Raw genomic sequence first — 20,534 nt, forward strand, 5'->3', positions numbered from 1 at the left:
AAAGATGGTGGACCAGTCAACACTGTGCTGTTAATGGGACAGATCTGTTCAGATTACATGAATGTTACTGTTTAGGACAATTCCCAACTCTGTTGCGGGGTAAGTCTGTTTTCTGCTGTGACTGACCTTTGTGACCTGTAGTTTGTTATCAAACATGTGCCTGTTTTCTTCTTCTTCTTCTTCTTCTTCTTGCTCATACACTACATGTAACATGGAGTTACTGAAGGCAGACACTGCTCTCCCCCTGCATGGCCTTGGACCACGTGTCCGTCTGACAGGGCATCCATTATAAACGCTCACAGTGCTCTGCTGAAATAAAAATACAAAATACACACAAACACGACTCTGAGTTCCTGTGGCAGTGATGGAGGAGCCTAGAAGAGCTTGTAGCAAGGGGGCCCTTTATTGGTTATGAGGAAGAGCTTGTAGCAAAGAGGCCCTTTATTGGTTATGAGGAAGAGCTTGTAGCAAGGGGCCCTTTATTGGTTATGAGGAAGAGCTTGTAGCAAAGAGGCCCTTTATTGGTTATGAGGAAGAGCTTGTAGCAAAGAGGCCCTTTATTGGTTATGAGGAAGAGCTTGTAGCAAGGGGGCCCTTTATTGGTTATGAGGAAGAGCTTGTAGCAAAGAGGCCCTTTATTGGTTATAAGGAAGAGCTTGTAGCAAGGGGGCCCTTTATTGGTTATGAGGAAGAGCTTGTAGCAAAGAGGCCCTTTATTGGTTATGAGGAAGAGCTTGTAGCAAAGAGGCCCTTTATTGGTTATGAGGAAGAGCTTGTAGCAAAGAGGCCCTTTATTGGTTATGAGGAAGAGCTTGTAGCAAAGAGGCCTCTCATTGGTTATGAGGAAGAGCTTGTAGCAAAGAGGCCCTTTATTGGTTATGAGGAGGAGCTTGTAGCAAAGAGGCCTCTCATTGGTTATGAGGAAGAGCTTGTAGCAAAGAGGCCCTTTATTGGTTATGAGGAAGAGCTTGTAGCAAAGAGGCCCTTTATTGGTTATGAGGAAGAGCTTGTAGCAAAGAGGCCCTTTATTGGTTATGAGGAAGAGCTTGTAGCAAAGAGGCCTCTCATTGGTTATGAGGAAGAGCTTGTAGCAAAGAGGCCCTTTATTGGTTATGAGGAGGAGCTTGTAGCAAAGAGGCCTCTCATTGGTTATGAGGAAGAGCTTGTAGCAAAGAGGCCCTTTATTGGTTATGAGGAAGAGTTTGTAGCAAAGAGGCCTCTCATTGGTTATGAGGAAGAGCTTGTAGCAAAGAGGCCTCTAATTGGTTATGAGGAAGAGCTTGTAGCAAAGCGATCCATATGGATCCAAGGGAGCTCAATTAGACATCAAAACACTTGGATGATTTCTTGGAGTCTTTTCCTCACTTTTGAATTGCATTTGAATCCCCTCTTTAGGTATTCATTCCCTATGTTACTGTGATCAGTACTGGAGATCTCTTCTTTAATCACTCATAGATGGCACCTAAGTTTGATCAGTACTGGATATATTTTCCTTAATCATCATAGATGGCTCCTAAGTTTGATCAGTATTTGCCAAATAAGTGGCACCTCTATCATTAGTGAAGTATTTATCATCTGCCTTAATCTGGAACTCAGACACGCAGGGGTTTCAATAATTATGCAAGTAGTGTATGTTTTTATTTCATTTATTTTTAACCTTACCAGACAATTCACTAGACGTTAACAATGAAAATACTGATTGGGAAAGTATCTTTTCGTATTTGTGAAAATGGTGGTGATTTTCAGGGGGTCTGAAAACTTTTGCTAACCACTGTATACACATTTATAAATATATTATATATACAGTATATTAAATATAAAATTTGAAGTATTTTTTATTTATATATTACATTTATTTAATAGTATTTTTTTTTTTCACAAGTCCATCCTACTGGGTTAGCACTGATCCACGGAGATGTAGGTCAGAACATTGATCAAAGTGCTTTGCTCCCCGGGTTCTAGAGTGCTTTGTTCCCCAGGTTCTAGTTCCGCAGTTTTGTTCTTAAATGAGGAACCGTGGGTCCCTGCAGTACAGGCCAACATCTGGCCCGTCTCTACAGAGATATAATCTGGAGCCTGTTCCAGACAAGGCTCCTTAGAATGGTTTCCTAACACTGACACAGACATTTGGGCCGTCTTGACAGAGATATAATCTGGATATAATTCCAGACAGGGCTCCTTAGAATGGTTTCCTAACACTGACACAGACATTTGGGCTGTCTTTACAGAGATATAATCTGGATATAATTCCAGACAAGGCTCCTTAGAATGGTCTCCTAACACTGACACAGACATCTGGCCCGTCTCCAAAGAGATATAATCTGGAGCCAGTTCCAGACAGGGCTCCTTAGAATGGTTTCCTAACAGTGACATAGACATGTCCTCGAGTTCATCATGGGTCTGGTATCCATTGGTGGGAATGGCGGTAGGATGGTCTCCATTGGTGGGAATGGCGGTAGGATGGCATTCATTGGTGGGAATGGCGGTAGGATGGCATTCATTGGTGGGAATGGCGGTAGGATGGCCCCCATTGGCCTGAGTGGCAGTAGGATGGTATCCATTGGTGGGAATGGCGGTAGGATGGTATCCATGGGTGGGAATGGCGGTAGGATGGTATCCATGGGTGGGAATGGCGGTAGGATGGTATCCATGGGTGGGAATGGCGGTAGGATGGCATGCATTGGTGGAAGTGGCGCTAGGACGGCCCCCATTGGTGGAAGTGGCGGTGGGATGGCTCCCATTGGCCGGAATTGCGGTAGGATGGTCTCCATTGGTGGGAATGGCGGTAGGATGGTATCCATTGGTGGGAATGGCGGTAGGATGGTATCCATTGGTGGGCGCGGTTGTAGGATGGCATGCATTGGTGGAAGTGGCGCTAGGACGGCCCCCATTGGTGGAAGTGGCGGTGGGATGGCCCCCATTGGCCGGAATGGCGGTAGGATGGTCTCCATTGGTGGGAATGGCGGTAGGATGGTCTCCATTGGTGGGAATGGCCGTAGGATGGTATCCATTGGTGGGAATGGCGGTAGGATGGTATCCATTGGTGGGAATGGCGGTAGGATGGTCTCCATTGGTGGGTGTGGCGGTAGTATTCCATGAGTTGGTTGCTCTGTTGCAGGAAGTGGGCGAGGCCCTCTCGTAGTCACCTGTCCAGTCCGTGCACAGCGGGGGATTGGACAGGTATGTTTCCCCGGAGTCAAAATGGCAAGGTAAGATGTCCTCCAGGATGGACGACATTGTGTCCTGATCTCCAGGATCACTGAATTGCCAGAGAATGAAAGACTGAAACAGAAAGGCAGATAACACTCCAGATTAACTATTTGGATTCTAACCCTAACCCTAGACTAAAACAGAAAGGCAGATAACACTACAGATTAACAACTTGGATTCTAACCCTAGACTAAAACAGAAAGGCAGATAACACTACAGATTAACAACTTGAATTCTAACCCTAACCCTAGACTAAAACAGAAAGGCAGATAACACTACAGATTAACAACTTGGATTTTGATTGTAGTGGGGGGTTGAGCTACCTTGAGCTATTTAGTTACTTTTACAGGAAATTCGGAGTCATTATTTTGCGTGAGATTACCACTGTTTAACTGACTATTCTTAAATACAACAGAACGGTGCAGCAGGACATTGCCATCAAGCTTGTGCACAGACAAACTGAAAGGAAGTGTGTTAATAAAAGGAAAAGGAAGAGTGTTAATAAAGGAAAAGGAAGAGTGTTAATAAGGGAAAAGGAAGAGTGTTAATAAGGGAAAAGGAAGAGTGTTAATAAAAGGAAAAGGAAGAGTGTTAATAAAAGGAAAAGGAAGAGTGTTAATAAGGGAAAAGGAAGAGTGTTAATAAAAGGAAAAGGAAGAGTGTTAATAAAAGGAAAAGGAAGAGTGCTAATAAGGGAAAAGGAAGAGTGTTAATAAAAGGAAAAGGAAGAGTGTTAAAAAAAGGAAAAGGAAGAGTGTTAATAAGGGAAAAGAAAGAGTGTTAATAAGGGAAAAGGAAGAGTGTTAGTAAGGGAAAAGGAAGAGTGTTAATAAAAGGAAAAGGAAGAGTGTTAATAAGGGAAAAGGAAGAGTGTTAATAAAAGGAAAAGGAAGAGTGTTAATAAGGGAAAAGGAAGAGTGTTAATAAAAGGAAAAGGAAGAGTGTTAATAAGGGAAAAGGAAGAGTGTTAATAAGGGAAAAGGAAGAGTGTTAATAAAAGGAAAAGGAAGAGTGTTAATAAGGGAAAAGGAAGAGTGTTAATAAGGGAAAAGGAAGAGTGTTAATAAAAGGAAAAGGAAGAGTGTTAATAAGGGAAAAGGAAGAGTGTTAATAAGGGAAAAGGAAGAGTGTTAATAAGGGAAAAGGAAGAGTGTTAATAAAAGGAAAAGGAAGAGTGTTAATAAGGGAAAAGGAAGAGTGTTAATAAAAGGAAAAGGAAGAGTGTTAATAAGGGAAAAGGAAGAGTGTTAATAAAAGGAAAAGGAAGAGTGTTAATAAGGGAAAAGGAAGAGTGTTAATAAGGGAAAAGGAAGAGTGTTAATAAAAGGAAAAGGAAGAGTGTTAATAAGGGAAAAGGAAGTGTGTTAATACGGGAAAAGGAAGAATGTTAATAAGGGAAAAGGAAGAGTGTTAATAAGGGAAAAGGAAGTGTGTTAATACGGGAAAAGGAAGTGTGATAATAAAAGGAAAAGGAAGAGTGTTAATAAGGGAAAAGGAAGTGTGTTAATAAGGGAAAAGTAAGTGTGTTAATAAGGGAAAAGGAAGTGTGATAATAAAAGGAAAAGGAAGAGTGTTAATAAGGGAAAAGTAAGTGTGTTAATAAGGGAAAAGGAAGAGTGTTAATAAGGGAAAAGGAAGTGTGTTAATAAGGGATAAACAGTTATGGGGTCTGCACCGCTTTTGGCTTCTCCAGGGCCCACTTCCCCACGGAGCTCAGTCCGGGGTTTGGCATCTTCTGAACGCTGAACCTCCTCAGTCTGCCCGGCACAGCACATGTGGAGAGGACATGGGCACGCATGGTTCATCACACACGGGCACACATGGGTACACATTGGCACATATGGGCACACATGGTACACCAACCACACAGTGGCTCCGTCTCAATGGTCTTAAAATGCTGTCTTAGCACCCTGGTGTCTTAGAAGAAGAGAAGGAAGTACTGTCCCATTCTGCTTAATTTTTTTCTTTGGGGTCATAAGACACCTTAGAATACGTCATATAACGGTCATTTTTCAAGGAACCATCGGTGTAGCCTTGATGCTGTCTACTACCCACAAACCTTTGCGCCACGACCCTCCGGCAACTGGAAATGTAAACAAAGATGGCGGACCAACTCCGCTGACGGCCGTGTTTTGTATGTAAATGTACAGTTTTTCAGCGTTTTCGAGCTTAGATTTTTCAAAAGTTACCGAGAAATAGACACTGCACTATCCAATAACACCATCATTGTAACCATCAATAATGGTTGATGTGATTTGCGAGGCGTCACTCAGCCAACTTTCTAACATCAGTACGTTAGCCTACGTAAGTTAGCTACGTAAGCTACGTAAGTAACCTACGGTCTTTCAGCATACTAACGTCATAAAAGAACGTTCGTAAACAACGTTTTTTTGAATAATGCCACCCTTAAAAATGACCTCGCCTGTCTGACAGCTGTCTGGATGAGACACCAAGGTTGTAAGACAGCTCTCTTACATTTAAGACCATTGAGACGGAGCCAGTATGTTTACTAGTACTACTACGAAGAACCAAAATCACAAACACAGTACCAGACATCCAGGTGTGCTCATGTGTATATCCCCCCCCCCCCCCCCCCCACACACACACACACACAAAAAAATGTTTAGCTGTATGCCAGGTTCACAATTCTTAGTGTTTAAGAGCGCACAGGAGAAAATGTCACGTCTTACAGAATGGCGATGGTCAATGCGATGGTCAGCAGCACCAAAGCTCCAACTGCAGTCAGCACCAGCACCGTGATGAAGCCACGCCCTGTGAAGGACAGATGAAGAGACACATATGTAGATGTTTAAGCGTCTTTGAGAACTGTTAAAAGCGCTATATAAATGTAATGTATTATTATTATTATTATTATGTATACATCATATAAGTTACTTTCGTATTACTTTCTGAGTGGCCATTGAGTGATGGTATGGTGGATGATTTTCTAATACCACAGATACATGTAGACTCAAGAAGAAGTCAAGAAGATGGTATTCAGGTTTATTCTTTACCATGGTGCGCACCAAGGGGAGAGAGAGTGGTTTCACGTGAGGACTCACCCACATCTCGGATTAGACAATTAAATATTCTAAGTATCCTAATCAGAAGAAGGGGGTGTCCACCAATAGCTCTGATCCCACATGAATATGAACTGCCATAATTTAGGTTCACATGGGGAGGTTGTTGATCCAGAAACCCGGGTCCAGCCGTGAGAAAATGTTAAGATGCTTATGATGCGGTTTTTATTTGCTTGTTGCATGGTTCTTGTGTGAGCATAGAAATGCTCATATGGGGGACTGATGGAACCGAAAAATAGCTATTATACTGTTATTTTTTATAATTTGTATCTGTAGCCTTGGATGTGTACTCTGTCTGTCTCACTGAGACCTTAACAATTAGCACGTGAACCCCTCCCCCCAGATAGCCTCTTCCTGCTAACCCGCACCATCCCACTGCCTCACCCCACAATCACCTGTAGGGTGTGGTCTCCCCTGATATAAATTCCAACCAGTTAGGCCATTCTCTGAGCACCAGCTTAGAGGGCCTCCACTCTGAAATAAACTCTAGTTTATTAGTCCAAGGCCAGACTTAGTCCCTGTGTTTGAAGAAGGTCCCTACTTGACAAGCACTTTGGTATTACTATTTACATATGCTCAGAGATATGGGCCATTCTACCGAATTGGTGCAAAGTCAGGTCGGAAATATTTGGATTTTTTTTATGTTTTATTCCCAAAACTTTGTCCGTATGTATATTGTACCATATCTAAAGTACACTTATCTAGTAAAAGAACAGTCAAGTTTTATATTGTATTTTCAGAATGTGTTGGAATGTTTTTCCTCTTCCAAAAATTGTCACTACCGAAACATCACATTTACTATAGTAAAAAAGTATTATTATTGACCTGTTCAGATTGTGTTTCCTTCCCTTCTCTGAAGAGTATTTTTACAAATATTTCTTGAAGGTTTTCACAATGAAATCCATAAATATGAATTTTTTACCAAATTTTCAAGTTCAATTTATACAATTCATCAAAATCTAAGTGCAATATTTCTTTGTAAAATGCTAAATACTGATCATATTGATTCCAGAGTTGTTCATTGATGAAATTGAACATACATTAATCCAATCAGTATCATAACATTTTAGTTGATTACTCAATATACTTAATTTTTTACAAAACATCCTGTGTTTCGGTAGTGCTGCACTGTTTCGGTAGTGACATCCAGTGTTTCGGTAGTGACTGCACTGTTGGATGGATGTTCATTTCTCTCCCAAAATCTTCCAAAAGGTGCTCTGGGCCGCCCTTTAGTCCACACAACACATTTATTTAAAAATTATGGGATTGAACTACTTACCAATTCATTTTGTCACTACTGAAATCATCAGGTCACTACCATATGTTTCGGTAGTGACTGTTTCGGTAGTGACAATTCTAGCTAACTTTAAGCATAAATAAAGAATTCTAACAAGCACACGGCATGCAAACACATCTTTGAAGAGGTGAACACACATACAAACATAAGATTTTCCATGAAACCCCAAAAGGTTTACTTAATTGAAGAAAACATGCGTTTCGGTAGTGACAATTCTTAAGGTTACACGTCGATTTTCAGACTTTGGAACACATTTATATAAAAACTATGGGATTTAGCTACTTACCATTCAACCATGGGGGTCAGAGATGCAGTGTCACTGCATGGTCAAAAATGCAGAGTCGTGGCTAAAACACAGGCTCAGCCAATGGACTAAAACTCTTGTGTTTCGGTAGTGACATGAAAACTAGGGACATGATTTTTTGAGTATAGAAAATTGATTTAAAAATTAAACCCACAATAAATCTAAATATTCCAAGTTCTGTTTCAACCCAATCATAAAGATCTTTGAAATTAAATCATTGAAAAAAATCTAAAAAAATTGAAAAGTGTTATTTAAAGGCATTGAAATTTAGATGTCAGGGTTGGGGACAGCTACTTCCCAATAGAAAGTACCCTATAAATGATGATTTTGTATATATTTAGCTTATCACTATCTCATGTAATGCATTGGGTTTATATAGACCATAACATTTTCTAATTAAATATCTATGCCTAAATACCTAATTGTTTTGTAAATAGTTTTTATTGTTGAGGGACTGCATATTACACGAATTCGGTAGAATGGCCCATATAGAGAATCCATCAAATATGGGAATGTCTTTGTAACTATACCTTCATAAGGGTTCACTCAAGAATTCAGATTTGTGTATCAACCGAGTGTTCTGAAGTCATTACCCACCATTTTGTAAATACATGTGTTTATTTTCTCCTGAAGTGTCTTGTGTGTTTCTGTCATCTCGCACCCCTTTGTGACAAATCTCCCCCGGGAGCATGGGTTGGTAGATGAAAGAAAGGCAGCCTAATGTGATCCAGACGTGTTCATTTGTCATAGCATATGGGACTAAGTAGGGACCTTCTTCATTTTCATCATTGTGAAAACACCCATTCCATCACACCTCCTGCTATCCCTAGGACACAGTATTCCAGATGGCGGGACACTTAACCAAAGGCCTTTACAGTCCAACCTAAGTCTAATTAAGAGATATATATATACATGCAAAAAACAAATTAACATGAGATTCATTGGATTACTGATTATTATCAATCATTATTAATTCTGATCTTCAATCCTGATTTGCGATTCATTAACTCTGCAAGTACATTAACTCAAGGCTGCACTAGCAGAAGAGACATTCAAAATGTCCTGCTGGGATGTAAGGATTCATACTTGTAAGGATTCATAAAATAAGACACATCAAGTATACTAACATCAAAGGCATTCCAAAACACAAAAACTATGTAATACTTCCTGTGAATGCTCACTCCAGAATGCATTAGGTCCCCGAGGTCCATGTGCCCCCATGATTTTACGAGACAAATGATACATGTAGATAAATGAATCATCTTTTGTTTACTTGGTGAATTTACTGCTTTACTTCACTAGTACCTATTTGCTAGGTTGAGATCTTTTGTAAATGTTGGTATGGGTCAAGTCACCCACAATTTATTGCAGAACATTAAACTTTTTGTCACACAAGGCGTCTTTCACACTAGTGACAGTGGAAAGGGAGTTAATGTGTAGCCTTAGCATTTTACGCTAAATACAAATGACCACATGAGTGAAAACACCTGGTTAAAAGATAAAAAAAGAGACACTGAAAGAGTTTTACCAAATTGATTTGTTTTGAAGGAATTGGCAGTGCTGTTACTGGATCCTGAGGTGGCGGACGCCATCACGTACACACTGTACGACGTGCTGGGCTGGAGGCCGTCCAGTGGGACAGAGTATCTTTCACCAGGCTGGCCTTCTCTGCTTGGCACGGTTACATCTGGAGGAACACGATAAGATCAGATTTTAAGATTTATTTTGGGCTTTTATGCCTTTATTTGGACAGGACAGTGAAGAGTTGTGGTCAGGAAGCGAGGCGGAGTAGACGTGGGGAGAGGATCGGGAGAACAACAGCAGGCCGGAATCGAACCTGTGTCCCCGTGGGCAATGAAGCCCGTAAATGGGGGGCTTATCGGCTTGCGCCACAGTGTCCCCCATTTATTGTACATATTGACAAGGTTTTTTTTCTCCCATAGCTGCTAAAACACACTTTTTGCGATGGCAGTTACTGAAATAGCTTTCCAGTATGGACAGTGTGAGTAATCTGTGAAACACTTTCCGTCGGACTTACTCAGCTCTGGCTGCTGTCCGGCCGCGTAGAACACGGTGTAGTTGAGTACCAAGCCACAGCACTGGTCTGGACGCACTGCATCCCACTCCACCCTCGCTGATGTATCATCAACATTAGTCACCTCTACTTTAGCGACCTTTGCAGGCTCTATGGGAAAATCATCCAGAGAATTACAGTGGATTACAATCAGATGTTCAGACTTTGAGTATATAGCAGCCAAACAAGTGTTTTAAGCAAAAGTAAAGACGGCAGAACTAGAAGTTGGTTATTGTTTAGCGACGTAAGGTTCATAGTGCTTTAAATAGTTAGAATGGTTTCCTGGAATTGACATCTGTAGACATCTGTGTGTGTGTGTGTGTGTGTGTGTGTGTGTGTGTGTGTGTGTGTGTGTGTGTGTGTGCGTGCGTGCGTGCGTGCGGGGTGTGTGCGTGCGTGTGTGTCTCATCATGTGATTTAATGAGTCGCATACATGCAGGCATGAACACAGGCAGAGCGCCACAGAGAGAAGAGGAGAAGCTGTTCTATTCCGGATTTGAGTAACAGGAAATGTTACACCATAACCATAGAGGTTGCACCCTAATTCCTCGAGCTCTCAGTCCTATTCTGGAAACACTCACCCCCCTCCTCTGTATAAGCATAGAGGATGCTGTCGTTTCCTGGGACGATGCCATAAAGTGGAGTCACAATGACAGTGTAAATTGCACGTTGTCTACCTGCCAAAATAAGCATCAGCATTGAAATGGCTTACCACAACTCGACAGATGAAAGCATCAGCATTGAAATGGCTTACCACAACCCTACAGAGCCTTCACAACTCAACAGAAACCACAGAAACCACAGAAACCACAGAAAGAAACTAAACTTAACTGTAATGGTGTCTTCACATTCTACATTTGCTGCCTCTGCCTTGTTGTTTTAACAATAAAAAACAAACATATGAACTTCCCTGAATCAATCCACTATTATACAATTAATCAACAGCACTGATTTCTATGTGTACAGTCTGGAGCTTCTTGGCCTCTTGGCTGTATGTCTTGGACCAGATCCCACAGACGCCATCAGGATACTCAGAGTTCCCAGTGAAACTGGACCTCTGGCTCACCAGGAAAAGAGATGTTTGTCTCCTGAGTCTGCGTCCACGCGTAAACGTTCTCATCTGTGTTCCACGCGACCATGTAGCTGGCAACGGGACAGATAGGTGCCGCCCACGACACCAAGACCCGCCCATCAACGCCGGTCCCCTGGGGCGACTGGACCGGAGGACCGCCTGTCACTGCTCCAACCAATCAGAATAGGACAGAATGAAGCAGATTGCCATCAGTGCACATCCTGATATGATATCTATACATAAGAAGAAAGCTATCACTGCACATCCTATATGATATCTATACATATGAAGAAAGCTATCAGTGCACATCCTATATGATATCTATACATAAGAAGAAAGCTATCACTGCACATCCTATATGATATCTATACATAAGAAGAAAGCTATCACTGCACATCCCTATATGATATCTATACATAAGAAGAAAGCTATCACTGCACATCCTGATATGATATCTATACATAAGAAGAAAGCTATCAGTGCACATCCCTACAGTATATGATATCTATACATAAGAAGAAAGCTACAGTGCCACTTGAAAGTATGTGAACCCCTTGAGCACTTAAGCGTTCATTTTTTTATCACCAATTTTCCATAGATGAAATGTCAGGTTTATGTTTATCATTTGCATGTACTTGTTTAGAGGAAATTGTTTGAGTAGCCGAAAAACTACATGAAACATGGAATTAGTCCATTTCAAAAGTAAGTGAACCCCCAGCTGAATTGATAAAGTCAAGCAGGTAACAGATTCAGTGAAACTTATTTGGGTGATTAATTAGTCAATTGAGCAAACCGATCATCTGAGACATCCTTAGGGAAAGGTTTGGGCAACACAGATTAAAAGAGAGAGGAAACCAACCAAACTACTGTAGTGTCAAGGTGTACCCACACAGATCAACAATGCAGAGAGGAAACGAGATATCCGAGAACATCAGGAAGAAGGTACTGACAGCCCATCAGTCTTGGGAAAGCTATAAGACCATCTCCAAAAGATTCCAGCTCCATCCATCCATCCAAGACAAATAATTTAGAAATGGAGGGCATTCAACATGACCGCATCTCTGCCTAGAAGTGGACGCCCATCAAGACCATCACCAAGGAGCACCAGAAGAAGAATAAATCAGGTAAAAGTCAACCCACACATCACCTCTAAAGAGTTTCGGACCTCTCTGGCAGCATCTGGGGTAAATGTACATGGGTCTACAATCAGACGAAAATTGTTGGTTTTGATCGTGACAAAATAATTCTATCTCGGACTCATCTGTTTAAAGAAGGGACTTCCAGAAGGCCTTTGGTTTATCCAAGTGCTCTTGGGCAAAGTTGAAACGGGCAGTTTTGTTCTTTCTTGAGAGCAGAGGCTTCCTTCTAGCAACCCGATCATGAATGTTATGTCTCTTCAATTTTCGTCTGATTGTAGACCCATGTACATTTACCCCAGATGCTGTGTTGCCCAAACCTTACCCTAAGGATGTCTCAGATGATCGGTTTGCTTAATTGACTAATTAACCACCCAAATAAGTTTCACTGAATCCGTTACCTGCTTGACTTTACCAATTCAGCTGGGGGTTCACTTACTTTTGAAATGGACTAATTCCATGTTTCATGTAGTCTTTTGGCTACTCAAACAATTCCCTCTAAAAAAAGTCAAGCAAATGATAAACATAAACCTGACATTCCTTCTATGAAAAATTGGTGATGAAAAAAATGAAAAATCATGGTAAAACAACAGAAAACTCTTAAGTGGTCAAGGGGTTCACATACTTTAAAGTGGCACTGTATCACTGCACATCCAACATGATATTTATACACAAATGGCTACTTACAGTTTGCATTTACATTGCTTTGCAATGATCATTTTAAAATAAAATCTGAAACTGAAAATGAAAACTAAGAACTGAAAACCCTCCAGACTTACCATCAGCCACATGATGAATCATTTTAAAATAAAATCTGAAACTGAAAATGAAAACTAAGAACTGAAAACCCTCCAGACTTACCATCAGCCACATGATGAATCAGCACTGAATCATTCAGCAGCATTGTCTTGTTCTTATACGCTACAATTGCCACTTCATGGGCTGCAGCGTCGAGCAAAGTAGAGGTCTGATTTTGGGAAGGCTCTAAACGCAGTCTAAATGTAGAGTCAACGAAAAGCCTGTACTCATCAACGGCATGACAGGTCAGAAGAGGGCCCTAGGCAGGGAAGAGAGACTAGACGTTAGAGCTGGCTGACACCCCTGGATCCAGCTTATACAAAATGCATCTGCTAAAGGTCTTACGAAAACCAGAAGAAGTAACCATATTCCTCCAATACTTAAGTCCTTACACTGGCTTCCAGTAAGTCACATAATTGACTTTAAAGCACTGCTGCTTGTTTATAAGCCATTAAATGGAACAGGATCAAATGACTTGAGGATAATCTGTTGCTAATGCCTGCATTAGTGATGTCTTCTCTTTCTATGTTCTTGTATCTGCTCATTGGTAAAGCACTTTGAATTCCCAATGGTGATAAATTAGCTATAGTAAATAAACGTGCCTTGCAGCTCGATTTTGCGGTAACTGCACTCACATTGGTGAGCATTGCACCTCTGAAGGCCTTTGGTTAGTCTCTTCCCCCTCTCACCTCTCCTTACCTTCCACATGAGGTGGACTTCCCTCTTGCCCTTCTCATCCGGTCGCAACACCCTCCTCCAGAGACGGAGTTCAATGGAGCTTACTGGGTACAAAAGAACGCCAAAGTCAGGACACAACTATGTGATTGATTTTGATTTATTTATTTATTTAAGCCTCGGAAAACACTTTGTTAACATCAAATGCATACATCATTCCAATGCAAACAAGTATATATATAAATAATAATAGTAATAATAAAACTTTATTTATATAGCACCTTTCATGCAAAAGAATGCAGCACAAAGTGCTATATGAAATGCTTCCTATCTGACTCCACTCAATTTAGCTACTCAGCTTTAGTCCCTGTTGTTTTAATGCTATATTATTACCCGTTAAGTAGGCTGACCTAGGAGGCATTTGTTTTGGATTCCCGCAATCTGTTATGACGAATACCCCTCCTACTTTTTATGAACTGGTTTTTTTCTAGGAATAGTGTCGATTTGGGCATACTCCAAGGACTCAACCTGGAAAATAGCCCAGAGGCTAGAGTGCTGCCCAGGCTTAAAGGCACCCAGTGCAACTTTCGAGGCTTAAAAAGAAACATTCAATTTCTAGTCTTTTTTACACGTAGTAAGTTTCAATAACTCCATACCATTACATACCGACATTCAAGCAGTAAAGATGAGACGTCGTTGTGTGGTGAGAACTGATAGAAAATCGATAACAACAACAATCGCTGCCATTTTCTTTATTTTTTGTAACCTACAATAAATAAAGCAGGCTTCCAGTCAATGGAAAAATGGCTTCTCCCCACCGGCGATTGTTGTTGTTTACGATTTTCTATCAGTTCTCACCACACAACGACGTCTCATCTTTGCTCCTTGAATGTCGATATGTAATGGTATGGAGTTATTGAAACTTACTACGTGTTAAAAAGACTAGAAATTGAATGTTTATTTTTCATTGAATGTTTACATAAAGTTGCACTGGGTGCCTTTAAGGGAATAATCTGAGGTTACAAATATATTAAACATTCAGAGAGTATGAAACATTCCTTCCACTAACAGCTGAGCTCGAGGAATACATGTGTTACTTTCAGCCTCAGTCAAATATAAAAGCATTCGTATAAAAGCTTTCTCTCACCACTGAGCGGTGAGGCTGTAACACTCGGACTCCAGTCGCTCCAGGGGGCTGTTAGCGCTCCATTAGAACAGCGCACTGATATGCTGTAGCTAGAGCACGGCTCCACATCAGTAATGTCCACACTGCCGCCTTCCTCTTCACAATCTGCTGTGGCAGTCCACTCTTTCTGTGTGGCAAAAGAACCCAGTAAACATGCCATTCTATTCAAATGCCATTTTATTTACACCTCATTTCTCAAATGTTTCCTATGACAAGGTGGATAAAAACCTGTTTCAAGACAGGACATCTGTTCTCTCTATTATACAGTAACTGTTTACACCTGCCACAGTTAAGTTCTTCCCATTGAGGAACCCAATGTAACAGAAGGAACATCAGAAGAATTACAGATTGGATCACTTTACTTAGATTACTTCACTCTAAACTAAACCGTTGTCTAAACTGGTCAGATATGGATCCCCTTTCACTTCACTCTTTTCCTCAACCATTATATGTACTGTAATCTACATAATCAACAAATAATAGTTAAAAGTTAGGCCTAATTATTAAATGTAATGCATTCATTATTGCTCTTTAAAACGTCATATCATCTCATGTTACCTTTCTGTAGAGGGTGCCTTGATGGTACTGAACGTCACATTTTACGCAGGTTGGAATAAACCCATATGTCCAGTGAACTCGGAGACGTCCCGCGTAGGCTTCGGCCCGCACGTGATGTGGTGGGGCCAATTGCACTGAGGAGTCAAAAGTGTAAATCTCTCATCAGGATGAGTCATTGTGGTCTGCACATCATCTCACATCAGAGAATACATCTGCAATCAGCAGCGGTCTGTAAGTGGTGTCTAATGAACACTAAACTCAAAGTGAACTTCTATCTGTCTATCTTGGGAAGGCAGGTCGCACTTCCCATCCATCTTTTGGACATTAAACTGCACTTGCCACTTCTAACCAAACTGCCACTCAAAACTGACCTTCACAACCAACTGCACAAATAGTGAAATTCTACACACATCAGCCTACACAGCTCTCCCTGACAGAACAGCTGCTTAAACTGCCAGTGAACATGCCTGGGGGGGGAATTATTTATTTATACAGTAAATATTTGTTTGTATGGTGTGTATACATTATGTGTGCAACATGTGTACAATGTATATTGTTATACTATATGCTGTGTAGTCCTTCATGACATATTTCCATTCACATAGCTGTGTTATTTGTTCTATGTGGCTCAGATGGTGCATGTGGTAGCCTACATGCCTTTGTAGAAATGACAGTAAAAAGCATAACAGAGGATGACTGCAGGCTGGTGAGTAGCCTGTATACTTTGGGATTACATTGACTTACTTACCAGTAGCATACAGTGCGCCAGGAGCATAACATATTTGCCATGTGTCATTAGCAGATGGGTATAGGGCTGTTACTGATACGTTGACGATATCACAGAGCCCCGGGACTTCAAAGCGGCAGAAGTTGTCCTTAGTTGTTTTTGACTGTGTTTCGACTATCTTGTGACTTACACTGTTTTGGCTTGAGAAAATAAATACATTTGGATTACAGGACTAGGCTAAGTGACATCAAAAAGAGCTCTATTGACAGAATAGATTGATATTCAATGGATATAAGATTACCTGGTCATGGTGACTAAATATTGCATGTTCTGTGAGTCTCCCAAGGGCTCCCAGGTACATGTGACGTCTGACTTAAGATGCGCTATACACGTAATACGCTGAGATGTCTCAGTAGGCATGCTCATACTGGAGGACCCGCAGGTTGCTGCTGAAGAATGAAAGAGGTCTATGATTAATGATATGATAATAATATGATAATGATATGATAATTATATGATTAATGATATGATAAGAGGTCTATGATGAATGATATGATAAGAGGGCAATGATTAATGATATGATAATGATATGATTAATGATATCATAAGTAGTCTGGGAAAAAAGCAGCATTAGGTTGTAATAGATTAATAAGTGGAAAAAAATTACAAATATTGTAAAGCTCTCTCCGTTTCTTGCTGTTTCTATTCTATTTTTTATTAACTCACAATGAAAAAAACAAAACAGGTCGGAGTTTTTTTTGTTTTTTAAACAGGTCTTTGTTTTAAAAAAAAAATGACCGCATGTAGGCTACACGGACCGAAAACGCTATCTTAACATCACACACATCACACAGCCTCATCATCGTTACAGCCTCTTAACTTCACTCTTCGTAGCAAATAAGATGCAAACAAGTGCAAATAACGTGCACATCATCTCACATCAGGGAATACATCTGCAATCAGCAGCGGTCTGTGAGTGGTGTCTAATGAACACTAAACTCAAAGTGAACTTCTATCTGTCTATCTTGGGAAGGCAAGGAGGCACTTCCCATCCACCCTTTAGGACAGTAAACTGCACTTGCCACTTCTAACCAAACTGCCACTCTAAACTGCACTTGCCACTTCTAACCAAACTGCCTCTCTAAACTGACCTTGACGACCAGCCGCACAAATAGTGACATTCTACACACATCAGCCTCACAGCTCTCCATGACAGAACTGCTACTAAATGCCTTTGCAGATATGACAGTAAAAAGCATAACAGAGGATGACTGCAGGCTGGTGAGTAGCCTGTATACTTTGGATTATATTGACTTACTTACCAGTAGCATACAGTCCCTCAGGAGGAGCATAACATATTTGCCATGTTTCATTAGCAGATGGGTATAGTGCTGTTACTGATACGTGGACGTTATCCATGAGCCCTGGTTCCTTAAAGCGGTAGAAGTTGTCCTTAGTTGTATCTGACTGTGTTTCCACTATCCCGCTGTTTTCGCTTGAGAAAATAAATACATTTGGATTACAGGACTAGGCTAAGTGACATCAAAAAGAGCTCTATTGACAGAATAGATTGATATTCAATGGATATAAGATTACCTGGTCATGGTGACTAAATATTGCATGTTCTGTGAGTCTCCCAAGGGCTCCCAGGTACATGTGACGTCTGACTCAAGATGCGCTATACACTTCAAACGCTGAGATGTCTCAGTAGGCATGCTCATACTGGAGGACCCGCAGGTTGCTGCTGAAGAATGACAGAGGTCTATGATTAATGTTATGATAATAATATGATAATGATATGATAATTATATGATGAATGATATGATAAGAGGTCTATGATGAATGATATGATAAGAGGGCAATGATTAATGATATGATAATGATCTGGGAAAAAAGCAGCATTAGGTTGTAATAGATTAATAATGAAAAAAAAATTACAAATATTGTAAAGCTCTCTCCGTTTCTTGCTGTTTCTATTCTATTTTTTATTAACTCACAATGAAAAAAACAAAACAGTTCGGAGTTTTTTTTGTTTTTTAAACAGGTCTTGCATGTAGGCTACACGGACCGAAAACGCTATCTTAACATCACACACATCACACAGCCTCATCATCGTTAGAGCCTCTTAACTTCACTCATCGTAGCAAATACGAGGCAAACAAGTGCAAATAACGTGCTGGTTTAACCTTTGGACAAACACTAAACAAACAGGTTTAGGTTTAGGATATAAAGCAAGCCTACATAGCAAAAGTCAAAAATGGTAGGCATATTTTAAAGAATTCACCTTTGGTAACACCATGTGCTATACATGAGGACTGGTTGCCCACGTTAACAGGTCAGAGCATGCACACATTTTTAAAAGCACACGACGCAACGCAGCAGTGTGAAGCGGTATTTGGGTTGTAGGTAGCCCTCTGGTTCTTCTCAATCTGCTGTTTTAATTCATTCAATCCACTGTAACACGTGTCATTATTATATTATTCTTATATTATACAATTATTATCAGATAAGATCTCTATTCCATTCTGCTATGTACTGACTTCACGTGGAACTCGAGTTTAGGCTACTGCCGGAACCTATTGAAAAGGTGGCAGCTTTAATAATAGTTTGATAGTTAGATAGTTTGTTACAACCCCTGTCTTTTCATCAGTCCGAGTTTTACAGCCTCTCACCTTCACTCAAAGTAGCAAGTAGAAGGCAAACCAGTGCATATCGGATCATGGTTTAATCTTTCGACAAACAGCCGCTAAAAAAACAAATGACAGTGTTAGTACATTTCTTAATGTTTAGGCTGGTCTATGTAAAGCAACACTACATATATTCAAACGTGGTGGTAGGCATACAATTACAGTGCATAAAATGGCCTGTATTGTTATTCCTAGGCTTCTTATTAATAATACAACTTTGGCAATACGATATAGACTACTATAAATGATAACCATAGCCTACCTTGGCGATTCGAGTACTCAAACCGAAAATGAAATTATTTTGTAAGTCTACAGAATGACTCAGATAATTGTAATAGAGTGCTAACATATTCAATATCTCTCCAGCCAAACAAGAGCATCTCTGTTGAAATCTATGTCTTGTATTTACTGTCCACTGAATGCCTTGAATTCCGCTTTTGCTGTTCCACGCTGTCAAAGGTTCAACAGACGATGACGTTTTTGGTGCGTAAACAACACATGATAGGATGTGGGAAAACCATTCAACATAACAATATTTAGGCTAATAGAAAGCACAATCCATACACTATCCCACTTCTATAATAAAATACCACACCCGAAAGACATATACACAAACAAAGAACAAACTACTGACTCCATTTAGAGTTATCTTCGTGTAAACCTCAACCCAGTCTAAAACCCACAGGCTCTGACATGTTGCCATCTGTATCCAATACAAAGCCCAATCAATATAATACACTATTCCACTTCTATAATAAAATACCACTACTGAAAGATGTATAGGCTACACAAACAATGAACACTTACTGTTGTAGTTGGCAAATCATGGTTTTAAAGGCCGTTTTTTACTTCTACGATTCTCTCCGATTCGGTCGTAGAGGGACACTTTGGCACGCCTTGGCACGCCTTGGCAACACCTTCACCCAGGTGTTAACGCTAGTGATGGCAGACTGACACTGAAGTTCCGGAACGTGCTTCAAACCATTAACTACACCAACCATTGAACCACTGCTTCGAAGGTTGATTTGGTACGGAAAAATCACGTGACATATTACAACTGAGTGGTTCACAGCGCCACACACGAACCAGTCAGTTGCCAAATGTGAGGACCCGCCTGATGTGAGTCCGCATGCGCAAACTTATAGCGCCGTCAAAGCATAAAAACTTCAGCGCCCAACATTGTATTTGGTTCTTCATGATTTATCATCATTATGGAAGCATCTAGGAAGAGAGGTCGTTCTGACATGTGGGAACATTTTATTCTGATCGCTCATGATATAAGGTGTGCTGGCTGTTAAATATTTAGGCTATATGAAAAGTAGACTGGCTCAGTCCAAAACGTGTAGAAAAAAATAGGTTTTTAAATCAAAATCTTCGACCCTATCCAACATTACAAGCACACCGAACTTGTGCCATATTTTCCCAGCACATCCGAATCCCTACGTACAACTACATAATTTCCCCAAGCACTCTCTCCCCAATAACACAATATACAAAAAAGAATTAATCTTTAATTAAAAATAAGTTTTTAAGCCTCTTGCCACTGTCTAGCTGGTCTAATTTAGTTATCACCAGGAGAGGTCACTGTTACTGAAGCTTCAAGTAATGAACCAATTTTTGAAACAATGTGCCTAAATGGTAGCCTGGATACCAGCCCGAACTCCGCCCACAAACATTTTTGGACGGGATGGTTCAGTGCTTCACAAAGCTTAATTTGCCCATCACTAGTT

At 40.6% G+C, this 20,534-nt stretch overlaps 1 protein-coding gene across 1 annotated transcript; it reads right to left on the reverse strand.

Moving 5' to 3' along the window:
• Positions 1-448: 448 nt before the first annotated feature.
• LOC308368402 (uncharacterized protein) lies at positions 449-16,537 on the reverse strand (the record flags this gene model as incomplete). Its single annotated transcript, XM_080842572.1, has 14 exons — positions 449-1,258; positions 2,227-3,282; positions 4,886-4,967; positions 5,901-5,982; positions 9,420-9,578; positions 9,930-10,076; positions 10,547-10,642; positions 11,032-11,202; positions 13,035-13,230; positions 13,671-13,753; positions 14,794-14,959; positions 15,391-15,524; positions 16,139-16,317; positions 16,419-16,537. The coding sequence occupies 14 exons, from the start codon at positions 16,535-16,537 to the stop codon at positions 449-451; spliced, it is 3,480 nt and encodes a 1,159-aa protein (XP_080698698.1).
• Positions 16,538-20,534: the final 3,997 nt, after the last annotated feature.

The sequence above is a fragment of the Sprattus sprattus genome (assembly GCF_963457725.1).
Source record: "Sprattus sprattus genome assembly, chromosome: 7".
In the NCBI taxonomy this organism is placed as follows: domain Eukaryota; kingdom Metazoa; phylum Chordata; class Actinopteri; order Clupeiformes; family Clupeidae; genus Sprattus; species Sprattus sprattus.